Source organism: Ahaetulla prasina, chromosome 3 (assembly GCF_028640845.1).
Source record: "Ahaetulla prasina isolate Xishuangbanna chromosome 3, ASM2864084v1, whole genome shotgun sequence".
In the NCBI taxonomy this organism is placed as follows: domain Eukaryota; kingdom Metazoa; phylum Chordata; class Lepidosauria; order Squamata; family Colubridae; genus Ahaetulla; species Ahaetulla prasina.
In genome coordinates, this window is record NC_080541.1 from 169,496,285 (window position 1) to 169,519,610 (window position 23,326).

Consider the following 23,326-nt stretch of genomic DNA (forward strand, 5'->3'; position numbering starts at 1 on the left):
CTTAAATCACCCTTAGCTCTCTTGTCAAGGAAATTCAAAACATTACTTAAATATTCACAATGACTTTTACAAGATTCAACCATCACTGCTATGGAATATGAGCACTATTTTATAGGCCTGCGAAAGAAACAATCACCATTTTTCTGCATAAAAATATGGTTTTAATATTACTGAAGTAAATCTTATGCAGACAATACAAGTCATTCTGAGTGCTCTACATCACAGTGATAAAAACAAAAAGGGCATTACCTGAAAGTGCTACAAATATATTTCCTTTGTAGAATAAATATTATATCAATCTTAGACTGAGAGAAAATTGAAGGGTAGTTTATTTATTGGTTCAATTTGGTTAGTTTGCTTTGTTTTCACATTTTAAAAGCTATCCCACCATTAACAGTAGGCATAAGAATTCCAGAATCAAATTAAATATAGAACATAAAGTCACCAACAACTTTTTAAAACCACCAATTCATAATGTTCGTTATTTGATAAATATTTCAAGAGTGATTCTGCTATTTTTTTCCACACTGGGTTGCAAAAAAAACTGTTAGACAATTACCGATTTCCATTTTTTTATTTACACACTCATATGTTAACATCATTTGCAGACAATTTACAGAACAATGATAGGCAACCAAGCAAGTTTTTTATAATTATATTTTTATCAAGTAGTTTAGGAAAATAAAAATGACACATAAAAGGGAAAAAAAGGTTAAAAAAAGAAAGTAATAAAGCACAAAATGGATAAACAAATATTTAGTTTATATTAAATATTAATTAAAATGTTAATACTTCATTTAGCTTTTTGTTACTGACTGTGTACAATATTGGTTTAAAAACTACAAAATCACTGTTAAAATCCAAATAATACATGAATATCAACAGCAATAGTAGCATAGTGTAAATCATAAAATGAGATAAAATATTACATTAATTTCTATCTGAACAATTAAAGGCATCAAGTTAGTAAGAACACAAATTTCAGATATTATGCAAGTCTGCATATAATGATATAACCCCAAAATGATTTCCAGATAGAATTAAATTCTGTGTCAGGTTACTTTTTAAATACAAAATTATTTTGAACAGTAAGGCAACTGGTTTTTGGATTTGCTTCTTTTTAGTTTGTAATTTTATCTGTATATTTTGAATAAGGTTGTCTGTTATTTTGAATAAGGTTGTCCGTTGAAATCTAAGTCTACATTTTAAAATTGGTCAGGATGGAAATGCTGCATAATAATCTTTCCTGTATTGGATTTAATTACAATCCAGTGAAAATCTGTTAATGTTCTGTTTGAAACACATCTGGCAATTTCAGTAAAAACATCAGTAAACTGGTAAATTAGCTGATAATTGTACTAAACAATTTCCACTAAAATGTGCATTACTGCCAATTGAATTTCTGTAAAGAGCTGTGCAACAAATTTAGTCTCTTCAATTCTGTAACTTAATTGTAATTTATTTTGGTGTTTTAAACAATATATTCCGGAATGAAATTGAACCGCCACAAATGAGCACATATTTATAAAACATCTTTTAACAGGTATGGAGAGAACATGAATAGGATGTCAAGAAGGAATGGAAAACCATATTCTCTAAATGACCCATGAACAGGGGTGGGTTCTACTTACCTTTACTACTGGTTCGCACCTAGGCCGCACGTGTGCGCGTGCTTCTGTGCAGAAGCTTTCTGATGACGTCCAGATCAGTGGGTGGAGGCTCCCGCTGGTTTTACTACCCGTTCTTGCAAACCGGTCCGAACCAGGGGCAACCTACCACTGCCCATGAGCCTATTATCGGATTGGGTCAGGAGTCTCCTATTGTGGAATCTTTAATGTCACATATATTAAATGTCTGAAACATAGTAAATAATGCTTAAGTCAAATGTTTAAATTGTTAACAAGGTGCAGGGCAATAAAAGTAGGCATAACCTTTTGTATGTGTGTGCAGACAGATTAGAAAGCCTGCATATTTTCCTTTCCAGAGTCTGTGTGAAGCCTTTCGCTATTTCATTTTGAGGTGCTTGGGAACAAGGCAGTATTGCCTGAAAGTTCTTAGAGGCTGGATGCTCTCCATCTATTGCACTGTAATGAATAATAAAGGAACTTGTTATGAAGCTGTTGAAGCCTGCAGTGTCTTGGCTGGAAAATCTGAAAGCACAGCAATCAAATTCTCCCCGATATTTCTCATGCCCAAGAAATATTACAATAGGTCAAAAAAAACAACAACTCCAGAACATTTCTTCTTAAGCCTACTTGAAAAATTGTTTTCAGTTCTTTAGCCAATAGTTGCAAGAAAAAAAATGGAGCCTATTAAACCACCCTCTAGTTAAATCTGGCAGGAAAGGTAGGAGAAAAATGAGGAAAAAGAAACAGCAACTATATCTACAATTCATGAATGACTGAGGAAATCAAAGGATGATAAAAGTGCTGGGATGATCTACTGCATAGGAGAAAAGGCTTTGGAAATATACAACAATCTCCACAATGTCTATGCAGATCCATCAAGCAGGACACAAATAGAAGATTCTGCAGGATATAAAATGCATGGAGAGCCCAAGAGAATCCCTGTTTTTGAATAATTCCTGCTTTGGCAACTTTCTCATATGAAATAATAAGTATGGGCTTGTTTGCCACAGTTCTCAGAGAAAAATCTGAACATTATAAATTTGGAGCCATCACAGATCTAATGCTGAGAGAAAGCATTTTTTTATGCATCTTGATTTCCTTTTCCTTTTCCTTTTCCTTCTCAAGGGCTGGTTTATATGTATAGTTGTATTGTATTTTATTCTATCTTCTGTTAATTACTTTGCTAACAAGAGACATTGCAGTCAAGTACCATGTCTACAAAAGCCAAAAATTAGAAGTTGTGCTTGTGTGTTTTAATAAAATTTGTTAGTCTGACAAGATGCTATCAGACTCCTCATTATTGATAAGCAGTTTATTGATAAAAAGTATTTTAGCCCTCTTTGTTTTTATTTAATTAATATCACAAAAGAGATAAGATTATTTTCTTAATTATTGTGATATGTACAAAAAATTTTGGAGTGGTGGTAGTATCTGAATACTGTATAACATCCAAATGTAACATTCATGTTACATTTAACTTTGCCAAATGAGTAAATGCAAATGTGGTTTTTTTAAAAAAAAATATGTAGATAAGTCAGATCTGATTAACATCCTAATTTGATGGTCTAATAATATAATTTATCACTGAAGCATTATTAGCAGGGATCTTCACAAATTGCCTACCTTAATGGACCCCATTTAGTTTTACCTAGGCTTGCTTATTAGAAAGAATTATTACAAAGAATTGGAACTGTGAGAGAACAAATCTGAAACTTTTTACAACAGAATATACAAATCCAAGAACCACCATCACATTTTGATCCAGAAGTAATGACATGTATAATTTTGTTTAGTATTCTTTTTGCCGCTTATTTAAAGCCACTGCCGGAATATTAAAAATGGTTAAGATTTTAGCTTTGCCTGTGTAAGAAAATATATAGGCCTTTTCAGGATTACAGGATTAGGGTCTAAAATTCTAAATTAATAGTGATAAGTATGTTATATTTCTGGGCATACATTTAGGTCGGCTCTGAGCAGAAATAACAATTAGCATGGCAAGAAAACAAGAAGAGAGTACACAAACATATAGACACGGGTGTACATATGCTGGCACTCTTTTTGCATTGAATTCTAACAGTCTATCTGAAGTTAGAGAACGCCTTCATTTCTGGAATACTTTGCTGGTGCCTTTGGACAAATGCACTTCTTTGCTAGGGAAACAAACAGGAAGAACAATAAACATATATACAAACTGCATTTCCTTCAAACTGTATTTCCTTCAAAGAGTTTAGGAGAACATACAAGGATTTTTTAAATTACCACAATAATGTTTATGAAGGCAGTACAAATACTGTGAGACCTCATCATTAACCTTACTGAAATAAACTGGCTGAATAGGGATTAGAACCACAGTTGTTGTTTTTTTATCCAGAAACACTTGAGCCCTTCCTTCATTTTGTACAGTGTCCTCCAAATGGCCTAGGATTAGCAGGCAACCTGAAAATCTAGAGAATTATGGTCTCCCTATGGATAAGACAGAGGGTGCTGAATTAACTATTTAGAGCAACGTCTTCATGCATTTTCAAATACACATTTCCACCTACCCTCCACAATGATCAACAAAATAATTCCGGATGAAACACAAAATATGATTAACTAATCAGGCTGGACCAAATCATGCATACTATAGGAAAACCATGATTAAGATTCTTGCATTTTGTTTTATTAAAATAAGGTGACCAATTGTCCTCCTTTAGGGAGGACAGTCCTTCTTTTGTAAGTTCTGTCTTCTCTCAAAAAGTATCCTCCTACATGTTCTCCTTTTTGATATTTGAAGACGAATCTGTAAATCTCCGTATTTGATCGATGCCGATCCGATCTGTTGCGAGTGATGTGACGTATTTATATTTGACATGACGATTAGTCAAGGCTTGGTACAGTGCAGCAAGATGCGATTATGAGACACATGCACTCCACACAGGAGAATTGTTTTGAGAGAGTGTGTCGTGGGCAAGAGTGCGCCGTGCGCAAGTGGCTTTGTTTACTTCTTACTGAAACACGACACGGCACACACACATGCATTAGAGTCATTTCTTTCTCAGTGAATATTCAATCATACAGAGGTGAGCACAATAATTCACATTTTATTAATTCATTATCTATTTAATAATTTCCAAATATGTATAATTTTATTTACAAGTTTATTCAATGGAAAAGTACTCATTTAAATAATAATTAATAGGCATTAAACATAATTACAATATAAAATGTTATTGTTACAAATGTTTTTTATTATGCATTTATCATATTATAGTATATTCTGTATTATTGTTGCAATGAATAAAATGTTTCTTTTATTTACGATATTTTTTTTCTTCAATTTATTTGTGTCCTCCTTCTCATTGTAAAATAGTTGGTCACCTTAATTAAAAGGATAGTAATAGCAATACCACTTAGATCTATATACTGCTTTATATATAGTGCTTTACAGCCCTCTCTAAGTGGTTTACAGAGTCAGCCTATTGCCCCCAACAATCTGGGTCCTCATTTTATCCACCTCGGAAGGATGGAAGGCTGAGTCAACCTTGAGCCTTTGAGATTCGATCTGCCAAACTGCCTGCAGTACTGCTCTCTAACCGCTGCACCACCATGGTGCAGTGGTACCTATAAGATTGATTTGAAAGTTTTCTGAAATGAGAGAGCACTTTCATACCAGAATTATTTTCATTTCTCTAATCCTTCCAAACCAATTTAAAGCCAATTTTCTTCACTTGAAGTTCTACTACATCACAAACAAACAGCACTTCCTTCAGCTAGCCAACAGAAATGGAAATAAAGTTATTTGATGAATGTCATGGTCACTGAGCCAAGGCACAATCTGGAATAGTACCTCATGCAAAAATAAAGTGAAAGATATTTCCTAATGGCTATCTTCCTTGTAGCTCTGATAGGACACTGTGCTAGAGAAAGTTTTTTGTTTAAAAGAAAAGAAAAGAGTGGAATCTATACCACCACCTGTCTCCTGCATGTAAAAGCCAATTGGGAAATGGATCATGAATAAGGTTCATAGAGCCACAAAATGTCAACAAAAATATTAGGTATGTTTCAAAGAAATTGCAATAGCTTCAGCTTTCAGCTCTCATAACCAATTCAGCTCTCAAAAGCAACCAACTCTGGATGATCAAATAAGTCCAGAGATGGCACTGAACTAATGCAAAATTCTCATGAAGAAATGCTCCCGGGTGAATGGTGTTTAAGACTTCAACTCATGCCATTCATCTGGTATAATTTTATTATAACTCCCAAAGAAGGCAAAATCAGGAAGAACGTTTTTGTGCTGTATTTCCCATCCCCAGAGTATTTCCTTCATACCATTTCCTTTATATAAGTGGAACGACTTGCCTGCAGAAGTTGTGAATGCTCCAACACTGGAAATATATAGGAAAATCTTGTGCGATACCTAATATAGAAACAAAACAATAGAACCATCTACTCCATGGGCTGTCTTGTAGATGGCTAAGAATTATGGCAACTGAAGTTTACCATATCTAGACTAGAGAAATATTTAAGTCCTTTCACAGATTCCCTCACGGCATCTACTTTAGTCCTAATTTGAATGAGTCAAGCAGATAATAAGGGAAGGAAGAAAGTTTTCTGCCATTCTCTTGGGAATAGTGAATCAATGCTATTCAGGGGTGGTTTGCTAGTCTGTCTGCTAGAATTCCATAACAAAATCAAAAACATCTTGAGAGGGAGAATGATATAGTCTAGGGTAGCACTAGATAGAAGATATATTCCCAATGTATCAACAGTCCAATGTTTTATTGCTACAAAATGGAACAGAAATGAAGCAAATCAAGACTCAGGGTCTACTTTTCCTGAACAGTTTTTAGTTCTCACAGAGATGGATACAAAAAGTTAGTTTCTATTCCTCCACATATCACCAAAGGCATTTTTCCATAATGGATCTGATACAGTCCTGTTTCAATTGGTTTCAATTGCTAAGCTTCCCTATTTGCATGGTCAATGCTGTATTAAACTAGGAAATAAAGAAACTGTAATCCAAAGCATCCGGAGGCTACTCAGTCAGGAAGGTTAAGGAAAGCAAGAGATTGAAACTGCACAACATTTAACATCTGACCATAAAGCAGCATATTTCATTTTTGGCTAGGAACTGAAAAATAGACCGGGAACAGATTTTTCTATTATAAAAACTGCTTGTCATTTTTTAAAATTCTAAATCCTTATAGAACAATGCTCAACAGTTGTGTTCCATTCTTTGAGAAATCCAAGCTCAGGTACGAAGTCATGCCACTAGAAAAGTAATCTTCTGTCCACGTGAATCAGTGTTTAGTCGCACTGCTTCCCTTTCAAGGCTAAATCTGCCTGTCTCCGCTGAATCACAACTGTGTGATGAAGACAGCTGGGCCTGAATGTTATTTTTTAAAAATATGCTGTATAACATTGATAAAATGCAATATCATCCCCCTAAGGTTAGCATATAAACAGAAAACAATCCTGTTAAGCATAGATTACATGGCTATTGTACTTTGAATGCAGCTGTGCGGGTGATAGAGGGAGTGTCGCGTACCTCCCATGTAACACCTCTCCTGCGCAGACTGCACTGGCTTCCTGTGGCTTTTCGGGTGCACTTTAAGGTTTTGGTTATGACCTTTAAAGCGCTCCATGGCTTAGGGCCTGGGTACTTACGGGACCGTCTACTGTTACCATATGCCTCCCACCGACCCGTACGCTCTCACAGAGAGGGACTTCTCAGGGTGCCGTCCGCCAAGCAATGTCGGCTGGCGGCCCCCAGGGGAAGGTCCTTCTCTGTGGGGGCTCCCACACTCTGGAACGAACTTCCCCCGGGTTTACGCCAAATACCTGACCTTCGGACCTTTCGCCGCGAACTGAAGACACATCTTTTTATTCGCGCGGGGCTGGGTTAACTTTTATGGATTTTATAGTTATTATTAATTTTAAACGGGGTTTTAGTTTTTATATATTTTTAAATTTTTAGGCAAATTATAATAAGTTTTTTAATTTACATTTTATATATAGTGTCTTGTTTGTTTTTATTTGCCTGTACACCGCCCTGAGTCCTTCGGGAGAAGGGCGGTATAAAAATCAAATAAATGAAATGAATGAAATGAAAATGGATTCCAATATAATTAAGGAAGGGGACAAGGGCCTTGATTCTCTTTTGTAAGGCTCATTTGCTATAGATTAACTTTAATAAAATGAAGGTCATGTTTTTTGTAAGAAAGTCAAAAAGTTAAGATAGATTATGGGGATAAGACCAAGCATCTTTAAGTAGCTAGAGATGGTTTTCCAAGTCATGGGAAAGTGTAATGCCCTGCTTCTTATCTATCTATCTATCTATCTATCTATCTATCTATCTATCTATCTATCTATCTATCTATCCATCCATCCATCCATCCATCCATCCATCCATCCATCCATCCATCCATCTATCTATCTGTATGCCGCCAACTCAGAACAACAGAATAACAGAGTTGGAAGGGACATTGGAGGTTTTCTAATCTAACTCTCCGCTCAGGCAGGAGCCTCTATATCATTTCAGCCAAATGGTTGTTTAATCTCTTCTTAAAAATACCAACAATAGAACATATTGGCAATTGCATTTTTTTAAGTATAACTAGAGAAATCAAATATGTCCCTACTGTAATTAGATTATAAGAGTCAAAGTGCTATGAACATTGTCAGACTGGTGAAAATCAAGTTGAACTATTGAAATACAAGAACTGCAGCCTTCATGCAAGCATGCAGTATCAAGCCCATCCAAAAGGGATGAAGTTTATCATACAATGCAACTGTTGACATTATCCTCTCCCCGCAACATCCCTCCCACTGTATCATTTTTAGGATGATCATGCCATCTTTTCTGGGTCAAAAGCAAATCTCAGCTATACAGTTAATACATAGAAAGAGCACTGTACCTAACTGCTTGCAGAACTCAGTTGAACCTGTTCCATATATCTTCCTTCAACCTGAAGAATTTCTTCTAATTTCTGTGCCTGAAAAACAACAATTTTCTCAGACGAACTGGAATAAATCAGATCTTTGTAAGTATCAGTGTCTCATAAACCGACTAAAATATTTAGAAAAAGTAGCTAAGTAGCTAGGCCAGAGTTGGGGAACCTGATAATAATAGTAACTCAGCAAACACTGGGAAGTTTTTTGACTCTATACTAGGGTGTTTCAATTTGATCAGATTCCATTAGAGACCATGGGCAAAACAAACTCTTAGATGGACCCAGTTTTTTGTTTTTGAAGCCATTCTTGACCAGGAATTGCAAGATTTTTGGGGTTTTATCAACAGGTTCCACAACCTAAAAAAGTTTAATAATTCTGCTCTAGAGAGACTGCATGAACTCATTTGCATTCCAGCTCTGATCACTAATTCCTGATACAGAAGATGCTGAGAAATGATAATTCCTTCAAAATGCCCTAGTTGTATCAGTTATTAGTTATCCAGAAATAGAACTTAAAGCCTGATGTTTTAAAATCGCAGTAATTAATAGTAATTGTGCACTGGCTCTGGTACACAAGCAATAAAAACACATTCTGCACATGCACAGAAAAAATGAAAATATTTCACAGCGGTTTTCTAATATTATTTGAATTTGATGTAAGCATGATTTCTATTTACATCAAGGTGATCTTGACCACAGGTGTCAAAGTCGTGGCCATCATGTAATGTTTCGCAATGTTTTCCCCTTTCGCGGAGCTGGGGTGGGCGAGGTCTGCATGTGATGCTTCTGGCCTGCAGGCCGCCATTTTGACACCCCTGAATTCTTGACTGAAATAATTTATTTCTCAGTAGTCCTGAGTCAGGATTAATATTTTTAGTATGACAACTCTTCTGTTATTAATAATTATTTTCTTTCTATAAATTGTACCTTGATCCTGTTTTTCAAATAGCTCACTCTAAAGAAATTCAATCTAACTTTCCACACATTAGCACAAGTTCAATGCAATATGTATATTATCTTTGAGAAAATCTGAAGAATAACTGGAGAGGCAGAGAGGAAGATTTCCAAATCTTCAAAAGGGAGAAAAAAAGATTCCAATGAAGTAGAGTCTAATCAATCCAACATCAATAAGTGAGAAGATTCTAGAGAAGATTGTAAAGAGATTGATCTGTAAACACTTGGAAAATAATATGACAAAAACATCAGCATGGAGTTGTGAATAATAAATTGTGCTACACCAAATTTATCTCATTAATTGATTGGATAATGTCCCTAATACTGTAGAATATGTCCATGTTGTAGATATACTTTAATTTCAACCAAGTATTTCACAAGATATTCTATGATATTCTGATTACTAAACATTGGTTGGATTACATGACAATTAAAACATAACTGACTTGAAAATTAATGGTTCTTCATCAAACTCGAATGAGTTATCCAGTCCAAGATTGTTTTAAGTCATGCATACTTGGGAAGATTTATTTGGATGACATGATTAGATTTATTCATCACAAAAATATTTGGTTGATAACATTGAAAAACAGAAATAAAATTGAAAATATTCTTGATAGTTAGAGCTACATGCCTGTTTGTTTCAATTTGTCATTGAGGAGTGAGAATAAAATTTAACAGAGACAAATGCAAGGTACTTGTAAGAAACAGAAATTAATTGCACAAGTACTTGATGTAAGATATCAGGTTTGGCAGTAGTACTTTAAAAAGTTTTTAGAATTATAGTTCAGCTGCAAACTATAAATGAGCAGTATAATGTGATTGTGAAAAAGGAAAATGCATTTTCAGAATACATCAACAGAAATACCCAGTTTCCAAATTATGAGAAGCAGCAATTCCTCTTGAGCTGTCGTCTCCCCAGTAATATTTCCAGCTTGACTAGCATAGTTTAAGAAGTCACACAAACAGATCTGTTCATCATTGCTCCAGAGTGCAGAACACAAAACAATGAATTCATGTAAGTGAAAGACAGATTGTGATTGGATGTTTAGGAAAGATTTCTTAAAAATAAGAGCTATCCAACTGTTATCCTGAAAAGTGGTCGATTTCTCTTCACAATCTAAAAAAGGCTAGCCAGCCATTTGTCAGGAATGTTATTTGGATTTGAATTCCTGTACAGCAGGGGCTGAACTTCTTCTCTGGTAATATTGAACTGCAAACTAGGGCATGCAAAACTTTTGCCAGAGCAATTCTTAAATACAGCTCATCTGTCTGGAACCTGCACTGTGTATTGGACATTAATACAGTCAAACGGGTCTAGGGATGTTTCATGAGAAGAGTCCTCCACTCCTCTGCTCACAACAAAATACCTTATGACACCAGACTTGAAATTTTGGGCTTAGACAACTTAGAACTATACAGTCTTAGGTCTGACCAAAGCGTACTACATAAAATCATCTGCTACAATGTCCTAACTATCAATGACTACTTCAGCTTCAACCAAAACAATACAAGAGCACATAATAGGTACAAACTCATGGTAAACCGATCCAAACTTGATTGAAGAAAATACAACTTCAGTAACTGAGTTGTCAACACCTGGAATGCACTACCTGACTCTGTGGTTTCTTCCCCAAACCCCCAAAACTTTAACTCTAGACTGTCTACCGTAAGAGGTCTTTAAGGGGCGTGCTTAAGCGCACTAGCATGCCTACCATCCCAGACCTAATGTTTCCTTTTATTCGTATCCATTTTATGTATTCATAATTACAGATCCCTCACATCCAGGACATAAACTGTTTCAACTCCTACCCTCAAAACGACGCTATAGAGCACTGCACACCAGAACAACTAGACACAAGAACAGTTTTTTCCCGAAGGCCATTACTCTGCTAAACAAATAATTCTCTGAACACTGTCAAACTATTTACTAAATCTGCACTACTATTAATCTTCTCATCGTTCCCATCACCAATCTCTTTCCACTTATGACTGTATGACTGTAACTTTGTTGCTGGTAATCCTTATGATTTATATTGATATTGATTGTTCCTGATTGCTTATTTGTACCCTATGCTTATCATTAAGTGTTGTATCATTAAGTGTTAAATTGTACCCTATGACCATCATTTGTGTTGTAAATGTTGTACCTTGATGAAGGTATCTTTTCTTTTATGTACACTGAGAGCATATGCACCAAGACAAATTCCTTGTGTGTCCAATCACACTTGGCCAATAAAAATTCTATTCTATTCTATTCTATTCTATTCTATTCTGTTTACACTTGTATCTGTTATCAAATACATGCTTGACAAAATAAATAAAATAAATAAAAATGTCATTTAATTGACTCCTTCCAAATCTATGAGTCAATAATTCTGCAACAAATGATACAATTCATAAAATGGAAAATAGTTTTAAACAATTACACTGAATTACATATAATAGTAATAAAATTAATCAATGCATTTCTTTCAGAGTGACAATTACTGATTAAGACCCAGAGAAAGAAGGGCATCAAAAAGAAAATTCCCATAATCTCTATTCAGAAATAATTTCTTTTTCTACGAGACTTAGGTAAATATGTATATGATTGTAGCTTTAAGCTAGAAGCAGAAAGTTTGTTTATAAGAATATTGAGGAAAAAGTTCCAAATAAATTTTATTACTTTTTAGTACATAAATAAGGTCAAAATCATATATAATTTGTTTTATTAGATATGAATAGAATTCTGGCAAATGCAGGATAAACTATAGCAAAAAAGCCCTGAAAACAGTTCTCAAATAATTAATCTTACAAACAAAACAAACATATATACAGAAGTTAATAAATCAAGGTAGATGATGCATTTTCTAGTTCTTAATTAACTCTTATGTTGTTCCTATTATAAAACAGAATTCTCCAATTTGAGAAAAAAATAATTAACAGCAGATTACAGATTTTTTTAAATATTCCCACTGATTGAATCAAAAATTGGAATTAAGATTGCTGGAAGAAATATCAACAACCTCAGATATGCAGATGATACCACTCTAATGGCAGAAAGTGAAGAGGAACTAAAGAGCCTCTTGATGCGGGTGAAGGAGGAGAGTGCAAAAGTTGGCTTGAAACTCAACATTAAGAAAACTAAAATCATGGTATCTGGCCCTCTCAATTCCTGGCAGATAGATGGAGAAGAAATGGAGGTAGTGACAGATTTTATTATCCTGGGCTCCAAGTTCACTGCAGATGGGGACTGCAGCCAAGAAATTAAAAGACACTTGCTCCTGGGGAGGAAAGCTATGGCAAATCTAGACAGCGTACTAAAAAGCAGAGACATCACCCTGCCAACAAAACTGCGTATAGTCAAGGCTATGGTTTTCCCAGTTGCAATGTATGGCTGTGAAGGTTAGACCATAAGAAAGGCTGAGCACCAAAGAATTGAGGCCTTTGAACTCTGCTGCTGGAGAAGACTCCTGCGAGTCCCTTGGACTGCAAGGCGAGCAAACAAGTCAGTTCTAGAGGAGATCAACCCTGACTGCTTTTTAGAAGGCCAGATCCTGAAGATGAAACTCAAATACTTTGGCCACCTAATGAGAAAGAAGGACTCACTGGAGAAGAGCCTAATGCTGGGAAAGATTGAGGGCAAAAGAAGAATTGGACGACAGAGAAGGAGATGGCTGGATGGAGTCACTGAAGCAGTAGGCATGAGTTTAAATGGACTCCAGAGGATGGTAGAGGACAGGAAGGCCTGGAGGAAAGTTGTCCATGGGGTCGCGATGGGTCGGACACAACTTCGCAACTAACAACAACAATAACAACACATAGATGTAATAATAATAAGAGGATAACAGGATTGAGAAGGTTTTAGGATGGTTTTCTGCTTAGCAACTTTCAATAGCTTCCTATTAGGAGTCCTTAGTAAAAGAGAATAAGGAAGATATTTGGTTCTGATGCTTCCTGCCAAAAAAAGACCGAGGTATTTGCTAATTAAAACCAAGAATCACTGCCCTTAAGATCCATAAAATATATACTGCACCTAAAAGTTGATTCTCTTCTGTTCTCTTCTACATCTAACTTGGTGTTAGGAAATTTTATCTTCTTTGTACAGTCTAAAATTTTTATCTTCTTTGTATTATCTAAAAAACCAATTATTTAATTCCTTGCAGCCTAGTTTAAGATACCTACCATTGGCAACAAAACCAAACATCTATTTTTATAAGTAATTTCTGGCTTCTATCATAAAACATTATTTATCACAATGTAGAAAATTGTGAAATACAAACTTCTGGGAGTTTTCAATAATTTAAACAAGCTTTAGTTGCAACAAAGCAAAAGCCATGAAGTCAAAGAAACTGCATGCAGAGCTCATACACAGGATTGTTGCAAGACAGATCTGGGGAAAGCTTTTTTTTGAAGACTCTTAAGAGCATAGTGGCCTCAATAATTCTCAAATAGAAGAAATTTGGTACAACCAGGGCTTTTTCAAGAGCTGGTCCCCAGCAGTGGGATTCAGCCAGTTTGCATGAACTGCGAACTGGGTGAACCAGATGTTAATTTTAATCTGGTTCACTGAATCAGTTGTTCCAAGGACTGGCTGACCCTGCCCACTCCACCCCTCCCCTCCCAGGAGTCTCCACACAGCCCATTTTGGATGCCAGGTAAGTGCAGGGTGTGTGGGGAAGCTCTGGGAGGGCAAAAAACAGGCCTACTGGAAGTCCAGAAGCAGGCCTGTTTCCGGCCTCTGGAGCGGCTCTGGTGTCTGGGGGAGGCCATTTTTGCCCTCCTGGAGGCTCCAGGAAAGCTTCTGAGCCTGGGGAGGGTAAAAAATAGGCCTATTGAAAGTACCGGAAGTCCGGAAACGGTGCCATTTCCAGCCTCCGGAGGGTGCGTGAAGCAAACCGGTTGTTACAACTGGTGAATACCAACACTGTGGTCGCCCGATCAAACTGAGCAATCAGGGGAGAAAGGCCTTAGTAAGAGAATTGAACAAGAACTTGATGGTCAGTCTTTCTGAGCTCCAAAGATCCTGTGTGAAGATGGGACAGTGCTCCAGAAGGACAACCATCATTGCAGTCTTCCACCAATCTGGGTTTTATAGCAGAATGGCTAGGTGGAAGCCACTCCTCAGAGCAAAACACATGAAAGCCCACTTAAAGTTTGCAAAAAAGCACCTGAAGGACTCTCAGACTGTGAGGAACAAACTCTAAGGGGGTTTTCACGTGAAGGAGAACATCAGCAAAACAGTGGTTCCAACCTCAACAGTCCAGAAAGATACCAAGGTTGATGGTACTGAAAGCAGTTGAGAGATCCAGGATGGCCAGAATGATTGTCCCACCCCATCCCAAACACTTCAAAGGACATCTACAAGCATGACCAATGCCATTTCAGTGCTGTCCCTCCACCCTGAACCCAGACTGAAAAGTGTCCAGATAATCTGCTTCATCCAGGGCCCTAAAAATAGAAAATTAGACACTGGATGAAAATTAACTCACATGATTGGATCTATATTCTCCTGCCAGATATTTCTGGAAATTTCTAAATGATTGCTCTTGCTTTTAATTTGGTTCCCTGCAGTAACCTTGTACAATATGATGCCCTCCAGATGTACTGGGACCACAACTCCCATCCTGGCTGGCAATTCTGAGACTAGCAATCCCTGCAATATCTAAAACATGACAGACCTCCTTCTACAATTACAAGAAGCGTATTTGTTGCTTCATTCCATCTGCTTTGGGGAGGCTCAGAGGAATAGTATTTAATTCAGGGAAGCTCCCTAGCTATAAAATGGTCTCTCTCTGGAGGTGCATTTAGTTCCTACTCTACCAATATTTAGAAAAATAGTAAAGACATTCTATTCTACTAAGCTTTTAATCGTTGATTGATTTTTAATTTTACTGAAATTTAATTTTTGTTGTGCATGTTGCATCTTTGTTTGGAATGTTACAGGTTTCTTTGGGTGCTTTCATAAACAAAAATGTGAGTGTTGAAACCCTTTAAGATCCAGATGAAATGGAAAACCGATTACCACTGAATGATTTTAATTGAAGAAATAGGGAGACAGAACAGGAAGCTCTTACCTGCTGCTTCTAAGCTCAAGGTTAAGCCTGTATCCAATTTGTTGCGTGGCTTCTTGCTGATAAACAAGTAACAGAGGACACACACAGTGATGAGAAAAGCCAGCAAGACCATTGCTGCAACTGACAAGCCAATAAGTGCTCCAATACTAGAAAAGAAAGAGCAAAGAGCTGATGAATTTAAGGATATTGTCAAACCCTTTGAAAAGCATCATTGCTGCATGGAGCAATGATGCTCTTTAATGGAGAAAGACAGATGTTTAGGCACTATAGGGACACCTAGATTTTCCTTGATTGTTCTCATAAAAGCTAAATTATGTTATAACAATTCGCCAAAAGCCTTCTCTGACTGGATTAGACTTGTAGAGCAAACTTCGTCTAAGGTGCTGCTTTTATTGTATTTCCTTGAATTACTGCATTTGATGTTGCTCTTGGCTAAACATGTATAAATCAAGACACTTTCCTTTGAAACTCATGGAATTAAATCCAGGTAAAATCAATTTAAGTGAAGTCCTTCTTAAATCTTTGTCTTCTGTCAAACAGATAATTCAATAAAGGGAAGAAATGTCTGTACACTCTTGAAGCATCTCGAATAGACAAAGGATTCCCTTTTGCACGGACATCCTTAAACTTTTCAAAGAATCAATAGTAAAATAAAGCAAGATAAATCAATCAAAAATAGAAAGCAGCATTGTTCAATAAGTCTAGGGAAACTTTTAACTTTGATTTGGAGTACCACAAGTATGACAAAGTGCTGAATATCTTTTATGTGTTTTCTTTATAAATCCCAGTGATGTAGTTGGTAGCATTCTGAGCAGGAGTAAAGCTAAGAATAATTTACCTCACTTCATCAATGGATTTATAATCAAATGAAAATCTGAATGCAAAATCTCATCATCTCTATTGATGAGGCCAAACTAATAAAGGTGGTGGAATTGTATATATCTTAAGTCCTTATTTATTCTGTTTGGATATAAATCAGGATGACAGTTTACTTACTATACCAAAAGAAATAGGCAAGGGAAGAAGAATACAACCCATCCACTTTTATTTTGTTGCTCTCAAGAGTAATCCATGCTGGGGAGCAAAACATATAAATATAGCACAAAAAACCCCATAGAAATGATGAAAAGCAGGGAACATATGTTTTACGTCATGCTTCTTTTTGTATGGGATAGATCCCTGACTTCTTAACAGGGTAGATAAATCATATGACACATAAGATTACCTCACAAACCTAGTTTGTATATGAGCAAGCTATATATCGTTCCATTCACCAAAATTAAAAACCACAGAGCCTAAGAGCATAGTATTAATAACTTTACAAGGTTTATAACAGTCAAGTTGAACTGAACATTTAATTTCTCCACATTATGAATACAAACCCAAATCGAGACCTTCGATCTATTGCGGTGATCTTTTATTTTTCAAAAAAGTTTTTTATATTGTTAAAGAGCACTTGAAAATGGTAACTGCACTGAGAAATGCCAACTGCTATCTACAAAGTTTACTCCAATGCCTCAGCGTATATTGTTTATTCCACCTCTGAAATTTTCTGCAAGTGATGTAAACAAGAAATAAAACTGATGGCACTTTACTGCAAAAATCCAAACAATTCTCCTCGCAATTTTACATAGATGTTAAATCATAATGGGGAAAATAGATAACCTTACAGACTAAAATGGCAAAAAAAGAACTTTGTCAACCTTGGTCCCCTAGCGATATCTACTGGATTTGTCCAACTTATTGATTAAAAACCTCCTATATAAAATCTGTCCCAACTGTCATCTCAGGCAGATAATCCAGCAATATATCAAGTTTTACAGAAAATGTGAAAGTTTTGCTGACACAATCTAAGGCAACATTTTCCACTTTATGCAGACATATTTGTCATAAATAGTTTCTTAAAAATATCACATAAACCTGGAATTGGTATGTGATCCCAAAATTAAATAACAATAAATATTATTTGTTTACATATTACATATGTACATATTATAAATGACCAGAACCCTAGGAGATTGCCATGTCTCATAAGATTGTGATCTTCCTATCAGAAATCTTGTGCAAGATTTCTAGGCATTCTAGGCATTCTAGACATTCTAGGCAAGAATGTCAAACCTTCATGAGATACAGCAACTTCATAAACTTTGTACTATTAAATATATATTTAAAGAATCTAATGTCTAAATAAAGGATTATTGGTATTCTTTCCATTGATCACCATCTTTAAATCACAGATTGGGAATTACTGTTCTAAGCTACCAATGGGTCAAACAATGGAAAAGCAAGGCCAGATAATTTACTACCTGCATTACAGGACAATATGCAGGTGAATGAAATTACTTGGGTAAAATTTATAAGTCCGATAATGGCAGGTAGAAAGGCTGCAACTTCTTAGACCAGAGAATTCAGCTGATCCACTAAAAAAATTGCCTAGGTTTGAACTGTCCCATTGAGCAACTTACTAAAGACTTCTTGTACTCTTCCAGGTAAAGGCTAATCTTCTGCTTGATCAGGATAGGCCACCAGCCCCTAATCTTTTTAATCTTTGCCTTGGAATCAGTTTCCTGAGATCAGCTTGCCCAATTTTTCCTTGACTTTTGGGTAACTTTGTTTTAGCACAAGACTTAAAGCATCTGCCAGTGACCGTGCAAGATTGTACACAGTTTTTATGCTGATCATAAAACGCAAAGGACTAAAACTCACAGGGATACTGTTGGGTTGCTCATGTTACATAATGGATTCAAAGAAAGAAATTCTACAGTCAGGTAGTCATGGAATCCTTGGTTGGAATTCTGCATAAACTCTGCCTTTCCTCATTAAATCTGATAATTGTTCCAGTTTTCCTTCTTCTCATGAGATTTTCAGCATGCCAAATTCAAAACATACAAAAATGTGACACAGTCGACTTAACCCTGATGTCTCAGTCTCCATTCTCTCACTGAATTAATACCAAAGAAAGGTCCAGGGTGACTTGCATTCATAGATTTTTGTAGTCATGCTTTGCAAATTTGCCTGCAATTAGTACACAAATAGCTTTTTATTACCTGTTGGGTTTCATCCAACTATCCAATGTAATGCAATGATTCTAATTCATTCTGTAGATCTACTAAGATTATTGTCAATGACCAGGAAATGGGGAGATGGGGAGAGAGAGGAATGGAATAGTCAGGGAGCATTCTAATTTATGGCTCAACTGCTTCACTGGGAAACCACAGAGATCTTTTTCCTGGAATGTTTTTCTCCATACGCCCTGCTAGATTCAGCCCATTTTCAAACTCAGTCATGTTCCATTCTGATTTTATCTTGCTCATAAACAATATCATCTTACCAGCTTTCTTTCCAATCTTATCCTAGGGAGAAAAGAAAGGGCTCCTTGATTACACTAGGTGCAGTTACCAGAATCTTGGGAGGGTTGTCATAAAGAACAAATTGTTCCAATCGGTTGCTTTAGTGTTGTTGCCTTTCTTACAATAGAACTGTACCCTCAGTTCTTCAATTCCCAAATCATTTTCACACCTGATGGTTGAGAAATAAAATGGAACAAAAATCACTGCCTCATCTTGCTAGCTATGCAGTGAAAAAAATGCCCTCATCTATGCCACACAAAAAGGAAAAGAAAACAGAGGGAAACTAAGCAGCAACATTGGCTGAAGAAAAGAGAATTTGTGTAAAAAAAATCTTGCCCATTTCACCTTCCTTGCTTCACCTGAATTACTAAGAGGAAGATACAAGCACCTTTAATTTGCATTTCCTTTTAGGAACTGCAAGGATGGTTAAAATTCCAAAGCCAAGCCAGACTAAGGCAAAACATTTTTACCTCAAGTATGTTTACTTGTTTTAATTTATTACAATCATTTTTACACAGTTCCTCCCATAACTCTAGGTCATGTTCCAAACAGCTTCAGTGTTTCTAGCTGAAAATTTCAAGAAAATATTAAAATTCAAGGAGCTGTCAATATGATAACGTTCTAAATCTGTCTCATGCCTGAAGAAATATGTCTGGATTTTTCCTCATGACTTAAAGGGCTATCCATAAATCTTTAAACAATTAGAAAAATGATCTGTGCCACTATATCTGTGATGATATGATGCTATGAAATGATGCTGTCCTTATTTACTGTGAAAAAGGCATATTAAGACAGGGATGGATTCTTCCATATTTGTTTTCTTCTCTTCCCCTAAATAACAGAATGGCAGAATTGAAAGGGACCTTGCAGGTCTTACAGTCCAACCCTCTGCTCAGGCAGAAGCCTTACAGTATACAGTTTCAGACAAATGGTTGTCCAATCTCTTCTTAAAAACTTCCAGTGTTGGAGCATTCACAGCATCTGGAGCAAGTTGTTCCACTGGTTAATTGTTCTGTCAGGAAATTTCTCCTTAGTTCTAGGTTGCTTCTCTCCTTGATTGGTCTCCATCCATTGCTTCTTGTCCAGCCCACAGGTGCTTTGGAGAGTAGCTTGATTCCCTGTTCTTTGTGTCAACCCCTGAGATATTGGAATACTGCTATCATTCTTTTTACTGAGTGTACAATATCTCCAATGTAAAATTAAATATATTAGATTAGAATTATGAATTGTAAAAATACAAGTGATGTGTTTTCTACACAGACTTTTTTTCTTTTTCTTTAGTCATCTGGAAGAATTGTTTTGAAAAAACATAAAAGAAAAGCACTTTTTATTTATTTATTTATTTATTTGCTTTAGATAAAACCAATGACATTTAATAAACTGATCTGTAGAAATTGTGGGCAACTGAATTACAGCAAAGAATTGGACTATTTATTTTTCCCCATTTTTGCCTTTGATTCTATCATTTTAATATACATACATACTCATAAAGGCTTCTAAGTTAATAGTTCACCATCAGAAAATTCTCCAATGAAAAATAGAGACTCTTTTCTCTTTAAGTGAAATGACCACATCTTCCCAGAAAACAGGCTAGGGCAGAACAGAGTGTCTGATTCTTTTATAGTGTAACTGAAACACTAAAATGAAACTTCTGATCAATCATGTTGGCTTGCTGATTTGCTGTGCTTCACTTCTTGATTTTAATCAAGCCATTTGCAAGGTTGCTAGATAACTATGTTGGTTAGTCCAGATAGGTCACAAATAATATGCACAGCCCCCAGAAAACTCCCACATGATAGTATGTTTGATAGCATCACCTTGTATTCATATCAATTTTATGAACTTGATTAATTTACAAAAATTAAGCAAATTTACTTTATAGAGAAGATCCATGAGTTGGTTGACTTTTTAAATATTTTTTGATCAAATATATCTGGCAAACTCAAGGGGGGCTTCAAAAATTTTAGCAAGAGGTTCTCTGCCCAGTTTTTGGGCAGGCGTGGCCATGGTGGGCATGGCCTAGTCAGCCTTCTGCACCACAGCGGGGGGAAGCGTTTTTGCCCTCCCTGGACTTCGGAGACTTTCCTTGAGCTTCCGGGAGGGCAAAAACGGTCTCCTCAGGCTCCGGAGGCCCATTTCCGGCCTTCCTGAATTTCCGGGGAAGGCCCATTTTTTGCCCTCCCCAAGCCTCTACGCATGCCCTGCACTTACCTGCATTCAAAATGGGCTGCGTGGGGACTCCTAGGAAGTGGGCGGGGTGGGCCCAGCCAGGAGTGGAATTGGGGGGGTTCTCCGAACTGCACAGAATCTTAGTTAGAGATTCTTCCAAATTCCTGCGAACCCCCAGCAGCCCACCCCTGAGCAAACCCCTAAAAGAGTGTCTTAAGAAATTTGCTGTATGATATATCTTCATAACTATCAAATTTGCAGGAAAATACTATCACTCTTGATTGGAAAAACAAAGAGGCAAATTTGTATTTCTTGTGTTCTGTGATAGGAGACAGGGTGCTTTGGTTGTTCTGAATCTCATTCTGGTCACTTACCAAATAATACCAGACTTACTCTCAGATTGAGCTAAATCAAATCTCTTGTTTCTAGAGTACTGGAAAAATTTCTGAAAGTAGGCAGTTTTCCATATACTATAATTAGCACAGTTTTCTAAATAACTATTCATGGCATTGCCTAGAGTAATTATGAATCACATTTACATGTTCAAGCACTGAAGAACCAAAAAGTATAGTATTTTCAACAGAAGAGAATATATATAGCTCAGGGATGAACTGTTGGAATCCTGTGTGCTCTCTGAGTTTGGTCATTTGCTAATAAACATTTCATTACCATACCAGGTAACATTCTCAAAGTTAGCATTGATGATACTACTTAGTTGGGTAATGAAATATCTGCAAGCAAAAAACTAAGCTCAGAGAGCACCAAGCACTCCACTACAATATTGGTCTAACCAATGCTCCAAATGGAATGGTTTCACATCAGAACTATCTCTTCTATGGTCTGTGACAATTACTGATTTCCTTAGCTATCTTAGTAACATTCAGGTTTCATTGGCTTTTTAAAGCTTACATTCGAACTCTAAGGGAAAAAGATAATTATTCTACATTAAATTACCTCCTAGGTTTCGTTATGTTATGCTGTTGCAAATACTTCTCACTTCACCATACTCTTTCTGAGAACTGTTTGCATCCTGAGAATGTAAAAGGAAAATTTACCTATTTCAAGTAACTTCCAAAGCAATCAGATCAGATAGCCTAATCCCTCTCCAGGCACCATAATGTGTTAGATTATGACTGTTATCATCTGCAGCTAGAATTCTCATTAGTGAGTGGGGATGATGGGAATCCAACTCGTCTAGAAAGGCAAGTCAAATTGAGCTCAGGAATAGGGAAGACTGGATTACCAGGTTCCATATTGCAATGGTCACATCCCCTATATTTGTTGCTTTACACGATAACATTAGATCTGTCACACTCTGTTCCTTCTGCAATTGAGAACAGCAACTCCCACGTTTGCACTGGAGCTGCACCCTCTGGTGTCTACTCTAGACAGCAAGGTAATCTCTCCCTCCTGAGCATGTGTAGAGTGCATAACAATATCATCTTTATTCCCCCATGGTTCAGATCCTGGTCTTAAAACAGCAGCAACCATCACCACCACCGTCCCCTCTTGTCCCAACTGATGTATCTTCTGGGTTAGGACAAGCTGGAAAACCCTCTCCCTATTCTCACCTGAGCCACCACATGTAGTTGTGCTCGTAAGGGAAAAAGCTGTTAGGGTCATCGCAACAATACTTGATATCCTGGAAGCCGCAGCAATAGATCGCGTCAGCCTCGCCGTCCCCCTGCGGACAGCTGAAGGAGCCCACCAGCGCTTTGTCGGCGTTCACGTAGCTGCTGCAATCGGCGCTCATGGTTGCGTTGCCCGCCCGGGAGTTAACCGAGCGTCGTGCGGAGTTCTGCGACGCTTGGCTATACTTTGGGAGACGAGAAACGCCTGGAAGCGAAGCCAGAGCCGAAGCAGAGGAGAAAATCGCCTCGACGCCTGGTGCTCTGACGGCTCTGCTTTCACCTCCGCCAGCCGGCTCTCTGAAAGAGGATGCTTGCAGCTTCCCGCGACGCCCCGCCCTCTGGCCCAGAGCCCCACCCCTCCAACTCAATCTTGGCTGCCGGCCGCCACTTCGGTCTACTTACTATATAAACTGAAAGAGAACCCAGTGACGTCCAACGGCGCCTTTTCTGTTTTCCGTGCTAAAAAAAAAAAAAATACAGTCCGAAGAAAGATGCGGTTGCCAATTCTCGTTTGAACACCCAGGGACATAGGAGCAACCTAGCAACTTACCTAGAGCTGAAAAATCTGAAGGGTCTTTAATTAGAAGTCCGGTCTTTGGT

At 37.0% G+C, this 23,326-nt stretch overlaps 1 protein-coding gene across 1 annotated transcript; it reads right to left on the reverse strand.

Moving 5' to 3' along the window:
- Positions 1-798: 798 nt before the first annotated feature.
- Positions 799-23,005, reverse strand: SHISAL2A (shisa like 2A). Its single transcript, XM_058178765.1, has 4 exons — positions 22,667-23,005; positions 15,577-15,722; positions 8,528-8,605; positions 799-3,778 (listed from the first exon to the last, which is right to left on the reverse strand). The coding sequence occupies exons 1-3, from the start codon at positions 22,846-22,848 to the stop codon at positions 8,574-8,576; spliced, it is 360 nt and encodes a 119-aa protein (XP_058034748.1). The 5' UTR covers positions 22,849-23,005; the 3' UTR covers positions 799-3,778; positions 8,528-8,573.
- Between the last annotated feature and the right edge of the window lie 321 nt (positions 23,006-23,326).